The sequence below is a fragment of the Tinamus guttatus genome, unplaced genomic scaffold (assembly GCF_059628265.1).
Source record: "Tinamus guttatus ecotype Peru unplaced genomic scaffold, ASM5962826v1 Tinamus_guttatus_pri_ptg000716l, whole genome shotgun sequence".
NCBI lineage: Eukaryota > Metazoa > Chordata > Aves > Tinamiformes > Tinamidae > Tinamus > Tinamus guttatus.
The window spans coordinates 3,044,036-3,060,840 of record NW_028289250.1 but is presented as its reverse complement, the minus strand read 5'-3'; the positions used below and the strand labels follow the sequence as shown (position 1 = coordinate 3,060,840).

Genomic DNA, 16,805 nt, shown 5'->3' with positions numbered 1-16,805 from the left:
GCATTGACTGAGCTGTTAAAACTACTGATGAACTTAGCAGTGTGTGCTACAATACAATGTTGACTGATTATTACCACAGGAGCTTGGTGCGCCATTGAGAGACTGACTTGATACTCTCTTTGCACATTCTACTATGCAATACGTAATTGTAAAGCTTTGTTATGGATTTCTGAGCATTCAGTAACTGATTGCTAGATTTCCTTTTAGCACAGAGATCATTCCAACTGTACCCACCACCAAGGGAAATTGCAAGTCCCAAGAAAGGCTGGTGGAAAGAAAGAACCCAGTTGGAATTTGTCTCTTCTGTGCATATGCTTTGCATGGGCTATATGTTATGGCACCCTTCTCAGTTACCTGTCAAGGACAAACCTAGTCCTTGTAAGTACTAAACAGTGGGCTTTCTCCACCCCTTTAGGCTCTGCAGTAACTGTTACCCCAAGAAAACAGATTTAATATGTTGAGAAGTGCCACATTGACCTTGATGTTTACTTTGCCTTTCTGCAAAAGACTACTGGCACCTCTGCCCTACACTGCATCTGCGTGTCTTGGCTGCCAGTATTCACCGGGCACCATTCTCGTCCAAGAAACACTCCAGTTACCCAGCTGAAGATCAAACGTGCAGCTTGTCACATCCTTGTCCTTTAACATGACTGACTGGCAGACTAGACTTCTCTAAAGCACTAAACACATAGGCAAAGTACGTGATCCTTGGTTAGATGGGTCCAAGAGATACTGTTAAGCTACTGTTAAGTTGGTGAAGCCACAGGAGATTTGAGAGGAATTTCTTTGGGAAGGGAATGCTGGACATTTCTCCAGTTTTCTCCAGTTCCGACTTAATTTTTATCAATTGCAATAAATTGGTAAACCTGGTTCATTATCCACCTTGGTTTTCTACAGAAAATAAGCTATGGTCATGCCTCAGATACATGCGTGTCTGCTTATATCCTATACCTCTGACCCACAACACATTCTCTCTCTCTCTCTCTTTTTCTATAATGTGCAATTGAACTTATATCAACCATTTGGTCAGGATACAGAGATCTCAGTGATTATTCAGTTCCCACAAGTTTCATAAGAATGAGTTGTAGGAAGATCATAAAAATGCCTTCTGTGAGGACTCTGGTTTTGGAAAAAAAAGTCTTGCATTGCTAGACATCAGAAAAGCTGCAGCAACCTTTATAAATGTCCTGGCCTCCGGAAAAGCTTAAATTCTAGCCCCACGTCTTTTACCACCAAAGTCTGTCTACTAACTACAAAACAGATATCCATAGAGAACCAGATGCTGTTAGCTTTGGAGGCTCACAGGATTATTTGTATCTCCTATTCAGTTAGGAAAACTGGGACTTCTTTTTAGTCAATAAAGCAGAACAAGAACATAGTGAGAGATCAATGTGCACTTGAGCGAATATGGTTCAGTGCTACCAGCTGCCCAAAATAACTTAAAAGGGAGCATGTCAAAATGACAGGCACTGCTGAAAGGAGTTGAGCAAAGCATCAGTTCTGGAAAAAAATCTCAGGGGCATGTTGCAATCTATTAACTTTTAATGAAATCAGTAAGGACCTGTTGATTTGTATTTCATCTCAGCAAGGAGACTGGGCTGCTGCTCTTCTAAAATCACAGAGACACCAGTTGAATGACAGTGAATGGCAATTCACTGACTAGAGAATGGCAAAATGGCAATCTGCTCCTGCAGATCTTTGCCCTGTCTAACTGAGGACTTTCCTTTTTTTTTCTAATCCCTGTGCCATTGACCTGAAGTGCAAAAAGTGCAAAACTGTGAAGAGAAGCTTAAGGGCATCCCGAACTTTAGAAAAGTGAAATTGATCTAGATAAATTCTGACTCTTCATCTTTGCTAGAGTCATCATGTGTACAATTTGGTTCGAACATCTTTTACCTTGCCAGCATTTCCCTCATCAAATATGTTTTTATAGCTTCACTTTGTATGTTGTATTTATACCCTGCCAGTCACCATAGCATCTAGACACAGACATTAACATCTCGCATTCCAGATTGTTTTTCCCTTTGCCTTAAATCTTAAATGCTAAAAATGAATATAATTCTAATCCCATTTTCTGTCATAGAATCCTTAGGCTAAAATCCTTAGTTCCTTTAAGAAACGCAGAGTGCATACTAATCCCATGCCCTAAGATGTGCTTCTCAAGATATTCATGTCTCTTTTGACATGGGTTTCTGTGGCTCTGCAGTCTTTCTATGATGTTTAATCTTATTTTCAAATGTAAAATATTTCTAGATTGCTTTCCCTGTACATGTGTTTACTGAAATAGAAGTCACCAGACATAAAGAATTTCTCCCCATAAATGATATAAACCATCCATTCTACCTGACCTGAGAAATAGTCACTAAAATCAGACATCTTGAGGCATGAGCCAAGAAGAAGAGATATCTTTTATAGTATCAGAATCTGTAGAAGAAGAATGAATGTCAGTCTAGTAAGCCTAATTTTCTTCATCTTAAATAAGCAAAAAAACAAGGGAGGACAGTAAGTTTTATAGAGCTGTTATGAAATGAATCTTAGAGGTTTGTGACCATCAGTTCCCTGGGATGTATTAATGACCTCAGAAAACATTCTGGGGTATCTTACTGGCCTTGCAATATGACTATCATTTTAAAAAAAATCAATTAGCCTTCTGCTTTGGTAAAATGTTCACAGTAAAATTGTAGAGAAAATACTAGATAAAAATTATAAAACAGCTTTTTACTAACAACAACCTTTTCTTTGAAAGTTTTTCTACTAATTTTCTGGGGTTTGTTTAGTTTTTGTTTTTTGTTTTAACCTGTAAGTATATGATTTCCTGGGCACCTTCCCCCTACCTCAACAAGCTTCCTCAGCACACTTTCCCCTAGCTGGGAAATGACCCACCTTCCCAGGTGCTGACAACCAACAACCGTCTGCTCATAAAAGCACTGCAGGCAGGTTTATTTTTAATGATTGTGACACATGTAGCTTGCCTGTGCACAATAATTGCACAGATTTAGCTAAATACATTTCTAAAACCTTACACAATATAAACTTAAGCAAATGATAAGGGTTTAACTACCATGCTAAATCAGCACTCAGGCTTTAAACGTATCATATAACACGGAAAAACAAGAGTGTGGCTTGATGCTGCTAAGCTCAAAGTATAATTTAAGCTTATAATTTAAAACTTAACCCTTCCAGCATCCCCAGAGTGGCTTCTTGGTTAAATAAAAAGTTTTGTGGGTATTAACCAAAAAGCAGCAGCTCCTGAACATTATTTGACTATTGAAATAGGACAGGAGCTGAATCCAGTCCAGGATTGCTGTGGCGAACAGCCAGAAGATCACAGTTCTGATAAAAAGCTTTTTCTTCAGTTACATTTCACCATAAAAATAATGATTAGAAAGACTGTTCTCCTTCCTCAGAGTCTTGAACAAACCACACTGCATAAAACAGAACTGCTTCTCTTTACAACATAAGACCTTCAGCTGTCCACAGTATCGTTTCCATTACTTTTGGTGTTACAAGTGATAGACAGCATTACCTGTCAATAAGTCAGCTCAGTACCCTCAGAGTGAGACTGAGAGAGAGTACAGAATTATAAGGCATTCTTTCACTTCATATGACATTGGCAAACTTTAAAAGTTTGGGAAGAAATTTTCCATGTCAGGACTTTGCCTCAGGCTTTTTTTTTTTTAATTTAAACAAAAATGTTTTTCTGGTTCTCACAATGAGGTTACGGCTGAACTGTGTTTGCTCAGCCTTGATCCACACCTTTAACTATTTCTCCTGTACTTGGAAACAAGGACTTTACATTTTAGCAGAGGTGTAACTTTGTGATGTTTTTGTCACCTTACAATAGATGCCACTAAACTGAGCAAAATTCTGGGCTCCAGAAACTCTTCTTTCATTCAGGTTGATCTCTGTAGACACACTCCGTCCTCCAGGAAGGAGGAGCTGAACATGACTTTGCTGATCACATGCTAGGATTTAACAGCAAAGATTATTATTATCATCATTATTATTATTATCATTATTATTAATTATTATTATTATTAATTATTATTATTATAATTATTAGTTATTATTATTATTGATTAATAATAATAATAATAATAAGCCTCTTTTACAAGTTCCCTGACTCCAGAGCCTTTTTCCCTCTCTTGCCATACATATCCAACAACCCTGATGGGCAGAGAAAACAGCAGCCGTTATTGCTGGCCATTACTGCATAGTGTTCATATCCAGCATATGAACCAAGCAGTGGTTGTGGTGGGGGCAGCTGGGTGGAGAGATGACTGAGTTGAAGAAAAAGCCTGAAAGGGACGGGGCACAGAGATGGGGAGGTTGAAGGATTGAGAGGGGAGGTACTTGCGAAGCAGGGAAAAGGTACATGAAGCTGGAAGATAAGCTGAGTCCAAGAGAAACGGGAGGAAGACAGAGATCAGAGAAGATGGGCGCTTAGCATGGGATACAAGCTAAGCGGGACTATGATTGCAGGTCTGCAGAATCTGGGCAGAGAGGACTAACCATTAAGGAAGATGATTATTGAGTGTGCCCTTCCTTAGTGTTGGACCAGTCGGCTCTGAACGCAGCTGATGCCTCTGAGGCAGGCAGAGGCTGCCCAGCTCCTGCTGCTGTCGCTCACTTCAGTGGCTCCTCAGCATGAGTCCAAGCCGTTCCAAAGGTCCCGGCTTTGCTGATGACCCACAGAGGCACTCTTCTGTCACTCATTCCGATCTGCTGCTTAACGGCAGAAAAATACCCGGGAACACACTAAAAGTACTAAAAGTACCTTGACATCAAGTCGGCGGAAAATATTAGGAAATATTAGAACGAATGTTCCGAGTAATTTGACTTCATAACCTTATCATGCTGTTAACATAGAAGATTTTATTTGCTACATAATTTAATGCTGATTTTATATCTCCAGTCCAGTGAGTAGCTATAAATACCTCTTTCACCTGAGTTTGGGAGAGCTGTGCTGGTTAAGTACTGACTCTCTGTGGCACCTGCTTTTGTACTAACAGTACAGGAATGCCTTGGTAGTTACTTTTTAAACCATGCATATTTTGTAGGTTTGACTTTTCCAGAAGATTTGAATCACATTAATTAGTGGAGATGGTAAAAGGAGTGTAGAGGAAAAACAGTGAGCCCTTTGCCCTTTTGTTTGACAAAGTGGAGACAAGATCTTGTGGAGAAAATTAAACTGCAGAAATATAATGGGAAGATACAGCATCTGTCATTTAATTCCATTACAACTTTGGGTTTTTTTATATTTTTCTGTTGATAACAGATCTCTAATTAATTTCTTTTACTGTTAAAATCACCCTTAAAAAATACAGCAGGTCAAATTATGCTGATTTTATTAAAGATTAAAATAAGTTAGTCTGAACTGCCCATTCTGACAGGTAGCAGCCAGTAACAATCTCTTCCCTGCTGAAATTAAGGGATGGTGCTGAGTTTATCTATCTGATATCTCTTGCCATTTCTGCCTTTGATAGGCCAGGCTTGTCAGCAGGTCTCCCACAAGTAAAAATTAGAAGAAAATTTGCAAAGCTCATTTCCATTTATAGCATCATGAGCAAATATTTGGGACACTCAAAATTAATAGCAGGTTTTGAAAATAATTCATTTGAAGCTTCCCATACTGCAGTTCACTCATTTGTAAAATGGTTTTAATAAGCTATGCCATAGAGGCATAAACAAATGTTTAGATTATTTTGGGAGCCAGAAAAATTGTTCTTCCCTCGAGCAGATACCTTTCTAACACTCTGTTTCTTTTCTGTACACTGCAGGCTGTGAACCCATCCCTGTAAAGTATCTCCAGTGGAGCAATATAGAGTCTATTGTGGCTGTGGTCTTTTCCTGCCTGGGGATCCTGGTCACCATGTTTGTCACACTTATCTTTGTGCTCTACAGGGACACCCCTGTTGTCAAATCCTCCAGTCGGGAGCTCTGCTACATAATCCTTGCTGGCATCTTTCTGGGTTACATCTGTCCTTTCACCCTTATAGCTAAACCCACCACCACATCCTGCTACCTCCAGCGCCTTCTGGTGGGCCTCTCCTCAGCCATGTGCTACTCTGCTCTCGTGACCAAAACCAACCGTATTGCACGCATCCTGGCGGGCAGCAAAAAGAAGATCTGCACTCGCAAGCCACGTTTCATGAGTGCATGGGCTCAAGTGGTCATTGCCTCCATCTTGATCAGTGTGCAGCTGACACTGGTGGTCACGCTCATCATCCTGGAGCCCCCGATGCCCATTCTCTCCTACCCTAGTATTAAGGAAGTTTACCTTATTTGCAACACCAGCAACTTAGGTGTCGTGGCTCCCGTGGGCTACAATGGACTCCTCATCATGAGCTGCACATACTATGCCTTCAAGACTCGCAATGTGCCTGCCAATTTCAACGAGGCCAAGTACATTGCCTTCACCATGTACACCACTTGTATCATCTGGCTGGCCTTTGTGCCTATTTATTTTGGAAGCAACTACAAGATCATCACCACCTGTTTTGCGGTGAGCCTGAGTGTGACAGTGGCCCTGGGGTGCATGTTCACTCCCAAGATGTACATCATCATAGCCAAGCCTGAGAGGAACGTTCGCAGTGCCTTCACCACCTCAGACGTGGTGCGTATGCATGTCGGGGATGGCAAGGCACCTTGCAAGTCCAACACTTTCCTCAACATATTCCGGAGAAAGAAACCAGGGGCTGGAAATCCAAAGTAAGTGATTGACTGCAGGTACACATCTACCTGTATATGTTCCTCTCTTGCCATCCTCTCTTGATCAACCATAGTTTGCTGAATAGAAAGGTATGTAACGTTTCTTCATCTCACATGTAGCAGAAAAGGCAGAAAGGATCCTTTAGGGGTAAGCCTCAGATGGATGTTGATGGATGTATTTTCTCTCTTGCTTAAAGGCAGCCCTGTACACCTGCCTTTACCTCTGGGGCAAGTCAGGCAGTGGTAGAATGACCAGACTTCATTTTCAGCTTCTCTCATCTCTCGTGCATGTGACTGGGGCCTCACACTCCCATGTGCAATTGCTCTGCATTACTGTCCAAACTGAGGTACAAATGTAGTCTTCTGGGGAACGGAGCAGAAATCTGTGTCTGAGTGGTCGTAAATCACATGTATTTGTCTAAGACCCCTGGGGTCTATGTGTGAAAGTAAGGGGCCAAACATAGTTTGTAAGACAGAGTCTCGTGACACTCTTCATAACTGTCATTCGAAAGCACCCTTCATAATATCCCCATGCTCTATTTAATAAGCAGGATCATGAGCAAGACTTTCAGCCATCAGCCGTGTAAGTCTGAGAAGTCCATGCTCCCAAACACAGCACTGGTATGAAAAGTTTCAGAGGCCAAGTGGTGAAGATGGACTTGGACCCACAACTACTGAGCCTGCTCTTCTCCTTGCTGATGATTAGAAACAACCAAGCTGCAGCAGAGGGGGAGAGGGAACTGTCACTTCAAACATATTCCTGTGAGCAGATGTCTGAACACTGGCATTCTCTATTTTCTTACTGCTTTGTTAATCTTTAAAGAAGCACCATGAGGCTAGATGTGAGCCTAGGTTACTGTTGTCACAATTTGAAAAAATGTCAAAATGTGTGATGGAAATAAGAACCAGTGAAGTCCACCCTTGTAAGCTTCTTGCCAGAATCGAAGCTCAGTTGATTTCCGTCTCTCTGGCTGTAGTGAAGGGTTTGTAGGTGTCTCTGAATTCTTCGTGTTGGTTTCAGTTCAATTTGCACAGGAGCCATTGTCGCATATCCTAGAGATGGAAGGGAAAAGGATAAAGGCAATACCATAGAAAACCCATGCTGTGCTCTATTTTATCTTTATGCTAGTTCAATGCCTTTTTATTTTGTTGCCAGACAGAAGCTCAGAGGAGAAGGAACTGAGGCATAGACAATACAAGTACATGGTTAAGTCTATGGCATGTGGTGGCAGCAGAAAGATTATTCCAGCTCACAAGCTAAAGAGCAAGTGATCTGGTAGTGGCAGCAGTACAGGGAGCCTCCTCTTGCAGGAGAGCCGGCTCCCTGTCATGGTGGATGGACAAAAATCTCTAGCCCATGAGCTTGGTTGCTATGCCAATAGGGAGATAAGGCTTGATCTGACTTTCCTTTACTCTGCAAATGTTGGATAGTGTCTTACACATGTCTAAGAAAATGGTGTGGTGTCTCTGCTGCACAGTCTCTGGCTGACACTGGTGGCTTTGGGATGAGATGAAGCAGAAAAAGGGTTAGTGGGTATTTAAGATCATGAGCAAATTAGCAGCTAACACTTTGTTGTCCTCACCATTTTTCTAGTCTCAAAAAAGAAACTGTGCTGTAAAAGATCTATATATTGAACACAAGTGCAGTATATTTGGAACACAATTCACTTTATGAGATACTTCTTGTTGAAAAGCCCAGCTTCCCCCTCTATATTGTCATCTTATAAGAACAACAGAGCTTCAGGGAGCTTCCTAGCAACTTGTTCATTACATAATTTTAGTAAGCCATTTGCGACATTTAATTCCTTTCTGTTCAGCTTATGCAAGAGGTATGGAGAAAAAAAAGACTCCACAGAGTTTTAAGGTGCTTTTTTTCTGAACTCAGTGTTTGACACATAGTTAATACCCATTCTGCATTTTGTCTCAGGTCAAGCCTCTGCATCTTTCACAGAGCAAAATCCCGACTTCTGACCGAATCCTCTCATGCAGTTTCTGCTCTGTTCTTCGTATAAACCAGCAGAGATGTGGCTGCAGGCAACACTTGCTTATGGAGACAGAGCAGAGCGCAGCAAACCTTACCATACGTGGACACAAGGGACTGCGAACAGTGCAGTGTGCAAGCGTGCAGCTTTGGAAATAGTCAGAAAGGTCATTTCAGGGTTATGGAGAGTAATTGTGGTTCCTAGCAGGGCCATTGCAAAGCTTGTAAGGACACTGCACTCATACAGATAAAGAACGAGAAGGCACTGAGCAATGCAAGAAATAAAAAGAATTTTCTGGAGCCTTTGAAGCTCCTATATAATTCAAATGTGTGTTCAGATCCTTCCCGAAAATATTAAAACTTGCTTACTGTTCAGAGAAAAGGCCTCCAGACTGTTTTTCAATCCTTTTCATTTCCTACATCTCCTATCCTATCACAATCATTTTTTTTTCTTTTTTTTTTCCCTTCAGTAATTCAGATACCAGAGAATCTTGCTCTGCTTCTTGCTGGCCACGTGGAAAGCAGCATTTCTCTCAAAAGATCTTTTTTTTCTAGTTATCTTCCAAAAGCTCTCCATTCATTTTCTTGTTACCTCTTTTCTTGCCAGCTTGTTTCCCTTTTTCTGCTTTTCAATTTTCATCTCTCTATCTCTGTCTGCATTGAACTGCTCTGTTACTCATTGAGTCAATTCCAATTCCTTTGCCTAAACAAAAAAATGGCATCCATTTAATTTAAATTGATATGCAGATATAAACTGAGTTAGCTTTAAAAATGGAAACTAGTTTACATTTCCAAGGGCAAGACAAACTTATATAAGCCTTGTGAAAGAGCTCGCACACAGTGTTGTGCTGTTTGCTTCACCAGTAGAGCTTTGGGAGTAGAACAAGCCAACCAGCTCTTCCCTTCTCCTTTTTAAACTGGAGCAGAAATAACCAGGGAAGTCTGTTAGTGCAGCCTTCAGCAACATTCAGTGCTGATACAGAGGCCAGGAATTTTCCAGAAAAATGTTTGTCACAGACAGTTTTGATGAAAATAAATTGGTTAGTAACATTGGTCTTCACTTAATAATAAAGTCATGTTGCCTTTACTGAGCTGTTGCACTCTTGAGGTATAATGTAAGATCATGAAGGGTTGAACTCTCTCGTATTTGGTTAAGCTGTGAGCAATTACTGAGGTTATGGCTTTAAATAAAGGAGGCTGGTAACTTTCCAGTGGAATGCATTTTCCATCAGAAAATTCTGGCCTTTCAAAATCAGGAGGACATTTATGACTTGCCCTGCCTTGGAGGGTTGAAGGGATTGGGAACTTTTGTGTGAGGGAACTTCACATTGATAGCCACTAGGATGATGGTTAGGGCATCCATCTAGGTGAAGGGCATCTCCTTCACATCCCAGGTGGATACTCTAAAATTGGACTACTCGTTCCAAGGAAAGTCTCAGGCTTTCTCTGTTTCTTGAACAGCAATATGTCCTGGAATGGGGGAAAAAAATCCTGATGCAAACCCTAGAGAAATGCTCTGTATTATTTTGTGTGAGAATTCAAATCTGGGTCTGAGAGATCCCTCATGAGAGTCTTCAGTGCTGAACTATAGTCAGCCTATCTGTCTTGTCAAATGAATATTTAAATATTTATAAAAAGTGGAACAGCTCCATCAGGAGAGATTGAGAGAGACTGATATCTTTTATTGAAGCGGTGTAGAGCCATTTATCACCAGAGTTTGCTGTTTGGTGACATTATGAGATCCTAGCTGTTAAAGGATGCTGGTCTAGCAGCAGTATTTAGGAGGGGTTTTCCCATCCTTTTCCAGATATTAGATTGTAGCTTTCAGATAAAGATCTTGCAGCAATCATTAGACTAGTTCTTGACCTTGAATGTTACTCTGGTCTGTAAGGGTTAATCAATTTGAAGAGTAAAGTGCATGTAAGATAGCAAGGAGTGATGGAGTGGAGAGAGGGCTTTGGAGACATGAAGGCCTACCCAGTGTGACTCACTCTCAGTTGTGCATATCCATACTGCAACTGCTTCCTGCCCTTTCCAGGGATGTATCTCCCTTGGGAAGCAATACTGCTTTCTGGCCAATGTCCAGAAAAAATCACCACCAACATTTGAGAAGTTGCTCTTGAAAATGGTTCATGAACTGACTTCTCTAGCCACTGCTTCAAATTGACCCCACTCAGGTACAGGAGACTGGAGCCAGGTTTGCAGACTGCAAGTCCGTTAAGTGGCTTTGGCTTGTAGTCCTCCTGCTGCCTGAGCCATGCAGCAAGGCTCACCTCTTTGCTCACAGTTTCAGAGGGCTGCAGCAGTGTGAGAAGAATTAGTGGTTGCTGAGGAGTGGATAGCAATTCTTTCTCAGTCTTTGTGTCATTAGTTCCATTTATAGTAAAGAGTCCAGGCTCTGGACACTATTCTAGGGAATTGTGGTTCAGAATAAATAGACAAGATGTGTGGCAAGACACGAGTTGATGGGAAGGCCAACTTGCAAGATTCTGAGCGGCCAGGGCTCCACATTAGTGCTTGGCCACCTACATACCTCCTTCTAATTTTGAAGTACATGCATCCAGTTTTTCTTTCTCCAGCTTTTTGCACTCAGAACTGGGTGGTTATTTTAAAATATTTCCAAACATGGAATTTTTATTTATCCCTTCAACATGTTTGGGCAGTTCATGCCTCTAGGCTGCTTTCCCAGGTGTCTACTCAAGGCAATGAATCCCACAGACACCTGGGCTGTGGGATCACTCAACATGGCTTTATTCTACTCTCCTCAAAAATGTCAGGGTAACTCAATATCCCTTGGTATATTGAGTTGGATATCCCTCTGTGGCTTCTTTCAAAGGAGCTTGCTCTTGTGCTTCATCCTTTCTTCCACTGCATCAGATTCCAAAATTCTTTAGCTTGAAACTGGCTACCTCAGTTACCTAGAGGTAACACGTTTGATGTCTTACCAGAACTTAGAAAAAAAAACAAAACAACAGCTATTCTTTGGTCTTTCCATCTATAAAAGTCTCTCAAGGTATTCCTCAATTACTCTTTCTGAGAATTTCAGATATTACTATTTCATCATGAGGAAGCTGCACTGACCTGCCATGTTTCCAGGAGGTCTCATTTCACCTGGAAGCTCACAGCCCATGAAGGCCTTTGGCTCTTCATCGCACTCCTTTCCTTTAAAGCCTCCCCTAGCCAAGCAGAAAGCATCTTAGTATAAGTGCGTGCTGTAGGCAGGATGTTTTGTTTAACTCTTTTCGTGGTGGAGGGAGGCAAAAGCACAGCACAGTATGGCAAAAATTGCAGCTTCCAGAAACTATGTTCAGCATGTTCAATTGCTGTCACACAAATGCAAATCTTTTAGAGCCCCTTACTTGATCTAACTTGAGTGCCTCGTCACAGGAGAAGGGGCTCAGGAGTATTCCTTCTTCCCTTTCTCAAGTTACTACTCCATGCAGTCAATATGCTACTTTTAGTTAGAGGGTTAGAAAGGCAGAAAGGAGAGAGGTCTGAATGAATTTTTTTTTTAAATAGTAAGTAAAACAATAGTTTTTGTTATGGCTTCTTCAGGCTAAAGTATAGAGATCAAACAAAAAAAATCTTAACCTAGTACAGCCGCACTGGGAATATTTCACTCTACCTCACTGAAATGCATCAAAACATCTGAAACAAGGATATAGTGAAAAGCATCAAGGAGGATTATTAATAACTGGTCACTGTTGTATCATCTGTTATAAAAGAGAACATATTGTTAACCTTCAGTCCTGTGCTTTAGAATACAAGTCCAAGCTGAGATATCTACAACAAGTCTACAAGTATTTTCTCTTCTCCCAAATTGTGTCACCTAGCCTGCAGCGTATGAAGGTTATCTTTAAATATTTGTTGTACAGATTACTGTTTGCTGTAGTTTTATTTTCTGATAGCATTGCCAAAACATTATAAAGACAAATCACTGTATCTAATAATAAATGATAGCTGACTTGCTTTGTAATTTAGAAAATTGATGCATTAGGTAAACTTCTCATGCACTGCAGTAGTGCTGTGTGCACAGTAAGGCAGCCCTCTATTTCAGCAGTAACAATTCTTGAAAGACACTAAATTCCAAGGTACTTTCAAAAAGACCTTTGAATATGTTGATCAGCATGAGCCACCCTAAGACTTACCAGAGGGTTATAGTATATCATGGAACAGAGTTTTAAATCTCCACAAAGATCGTAAGGTCATGCAAACAGGACATAATATGAAAGTTAAAAGGAATTTAAAAAAAAAAAAGAAGAAGAAAAAAAAAGGGGGGAGTAAATATTTTCACAGTACAGCTGGAGATAGATCATCTTTTGATTTAAATTAACTAGTGCCACGGTGGTAAGCAGGAAGGCAGGTTGCACTTGCCTGACCTGACTCCTTCCCCTGCCTGCTGCAGCCCTCCCTGCCATTTCTGTGCAAGTCTGTATGCAAGATTTTTCTGAGACTGCAGTGTGTTTTTAAGAAAGAATCTCATATGCTCACAAGAATAATTGAAGGTTTTAACACCAAACCTCTCTCTCTGTTAGCAGTTGGTACATTTGCTGGCTTTGCTGGGCTTAAACCATTAATGATTTTGTGGACACATAGTGCAATGGCAGGTAACAGCTCTTACCCAGCTCCTTCGTGTGTGATGTGCATTTCAAATAAGAAAATTCAACAAACTCAGTCAAGCTGTTCAGCCCATGTCAGTGTATTGATTTAAGTGAATATTTAAAACTCCCAGAAGATAGCTATGTATGTCTAAAGAGGCTCTTACAACTGAAGTGAAAAAATGTGGAAAGAAACACCGAATAAGGGAGTCTGAATCCTAATAATGCAAGAGCAACGTCCTATAGCCCTGCTGAAGCTTTGTTCATTAAATCTGGGCTATTAATTATATCTATTTTTGTCCTCTGTAGCCTTTAATTTGCATTTGCTTTAATAAATTTAATCCAGTTCCGTCCCAGGCATCGAAAGGTGATAAATACTGAAATATTTCTTATGCTATTCCCACCTTACTTTTTCTTAGAGATTTAAATAAATACTAGAAATCATATTTATTTAAATAAAAAAGGCATGGTAAATATCTGAAGCCACTGTGCAAACCATATGTGAGATAAAGTGAAACATTGACCAAACTAGTTCTTATGTAACGAATTATGTACCAAATTGTGTGTCTGTCCACATATGTGCAAAATATGTGCAGTAGATATGTAATATAAGCAATCTGGAGATAGAGAATTTATTTTTTACTTCTATTAGGAAATAAGGAGCAAGGCTCTCTAAGTAACTCTAAGGCTTCCTTAGAAATCATCCCGGCTAAGGGGAGTCCCAGGATGTGCACAACGAAGTACATGTCACTCCCAAGACAAGCTGAGAAGAAGAAAAGCAGTGTCAGATATCCAGTGTCATCAGGACTACTGCCATTAAGTAGAAGCTTACGGGTAGCACAAGGGGTCTGAGCATTTAGTGTTATTCCTCTGGGTTTCCCTCTGTGGCCAAACAGTGGCTGACCAAGGCTACATTAAAGAGAAAGAAATTAGAAAAGCCACGAGGCTTTGCAGTAGACTCCCAGTACAAGCAGTGGGTACAAAATTGTCTCAAACACAACCCGGATAATTTTGAATTATTTTATAGGACATGGCACCTGTATCTCAGGCTCCCATCCAGACTTCTTTGTCACTTGTCAGAACTGTTTTTTATTTGGATAAAAGAGCTGTTGTGTAAGATTTTATACAATTTCCTCCGTTTCTCAGAAGTAACATTGCATAACGAATCTCAGTAGTTAAACACAGGGATGCATAGATAATAATATCAGAGGGTAGCTTTACAGTTACGTATCGCTTCCTGACTTAAAGGAAACAAAAACAGGACTGCTGAAAGTCTGAGGAAGGTTAGCATCTTTTCTGGCACATAAGACACAGGAATAAGAATTCCAGTTGTAATTTAATTTCTTGCTTGACTGGATCACTTATTACATTTTCTTGTTTTTTTTCTGTATTTATTATTTATTACATTTTTATTCTGAAAAGCACTCATAACAATCCAGTTAGGATACTATAAAATACACCAACTCAATAGTGTGTGATACAAACACCTACATTCACATGCAGGTATAAGCAGATGATGTTTATCTACCTAGTGCCATAATCTCATGTTGTTTTGGTTAGAAGTGTCTCTGTGATAAAAATAAGAGAGGAATCTTCTCCTGTTAAGAATGTCAGGTAAATAAAATGTGTTGAAGGTTGCCTTCTGATCAGTATCTAAATGCCTGGATATTTCTCTATTTTACATGTAGAAATCAGACTCCAATTCCCCTAAGCATATAAGTAATATAATTTGGGGTGGGAGAGTCTGAGATATCATTTAAAAACATACATTTCTTTATCTAATTCAGTGTTTAAAGTGGAAATGGAATAAAGAACTAAAATGCAAAGTCTGATAGAAGCTACTGCAAAATTTTGGAGTCAAGACTGCATTTACTTCCTTCCTGTCCCCCAAGGTGTGATGTTTCAGCACTGTGTTTCAGTTATTCACCTCCTTTTAGCAGAAGCAAGTAGAACTGTGACATTTCATGAACACATGATAAATCATGTACATATACTTGCTAGAATAAACACACAGGATATTCTATGGGGATCTCTGAGTCACATTGCGATTTTATAAATCTTGAGCTAATTTAGAGATAAACATAAAATGAAGTACTGAAGGACAACACTTGGATCTATTATATTCTTTAGATGAGAATAAGGCTATAAAACAATAAAGGACTATTCATATATGTGTATATATAATGTTAGCCTTTTTTTTCCCTATAACTAATAGTGGTTTTCAAAAATTCTTAAATCACCCCAGCAATTCAGTGTAGAGTTACTAGCATGAAATGCAGGACTACTGCTTATTTACTTAATCCTTTTTCATGCTCAAGGAGGTAGGAGCACATAAGAGCTCAGGAGCAGATGAGCACTCTTTGACTTCACCTCTTTGGCTGCTGTGAAAAGGCTTAGTCTGGCTCATCTGTGGAGCTCAGGCCTGCCTGCAGTGGGAGATCCTTTTTGCTCCCACATAACAAAATGCTGCAAGCAACACTGTAGATGCTGCAGAAACACACCAAGAGGGAGCCTGTATTTTGGCAAACCTTTGCAATTTGCAGGAAAATCACACTCCTAGTGAGAGAGGATAGTCAATTTCTCTTAACGGATTGTAGAGTTCCCTGGTCAGATATATATGGTTTTCCATACTGTGGGAATTTAATCTTCTGAGCAAGATTTTATCCTGATTACATAATGTGAGCCTCAGTGCTGCATTGCTTTACATCTCACAGTACCTGTAAGCCCTCAGTGTGTGACATTAGCACATACGCTGTGTTTGCTCTGTGAGGAGGCCCACACATTGGTGTGTTGACTGGTAATGTTTCAAAGCAAATTAGTGAAGATGATGCCTGCTGTCACCATGGCTCATCGTTACTTATCTTATTAAGTGTATTTGTATTTTAAGTATAATCTGGTGATGTTCTGCAAGGCTCTTTCCTAGGAGGAGGAAGGTTTTGAAACAACCCCACTATCTGTCCTACCAGATCAAGGAATATTTTTGAAAATAGGAAAATAGCTTCCAGAATTCTTACAGATTTTATGGTAAATTTAACATCCACATAGAAGACATCCACTGTCAAAGAACCGCTAATAATTATGGCCAACAGAAAAAAAAAGTGGTTATTTTCTCTGCTTTTTCAAAGACTCTAAATGTGGGCTGAAGAGGAAAGCAAAGTATATTGTATCAGCAGAACATCTGTCTCTACTTTAAAATTCTCAAAGAATACTTAATTTTGAAATACAAGTTAGCTAATTTTTCAAAGCATATGTGTGCTCTGGCATTCAGCCTCCCACACTTGACAAGCATAGGTTAAAAGACATTATCATTGCAAGCAGCAAACAACTGTGCAGTCTAGAAGTAATCACACACTTTGTTTCTTTAAAGCCCACCTGAAAACTAAAAACTCTAGGTTTCTTATTGCTGTATTATAAACAACCTAACATTTCTAGCATACTAGCTTCAATACTCTCTCCTAATGCTGTTTCTCCTTCTCTACTTTATGATTTTTTTTTTGGGGGGGGGGGGCATGCAG

At 40.1% G+C, this 16,805-nt stretch overlaps 1 protein-coding gene across 3 annotated transcripts in view; it reads left to right on the top strand.

The window, feature by feature from the left end:
• The window catches only part of GRM1 (glutamate metabotropic receptor 1), a 173,249-nt gene that overhangs the window by 139,930 nt on the left and 16,514 nt on the right, over positions 1-16,805 (top strand). For all 3 annotated transcript variants that reach the window (XM_088537035.1, XM_010224617.2, XM_088537036.1), the window contains exon 7: positions 5,781-6,711. In XM_088537035.1, the coding sequence (XP_088393161.1) occupies positions 5,781-6,711 (931 nt within the window). The remainder of the gene's footprint in view (positions 1-5,780; positions 6,712-16,805) is intronic.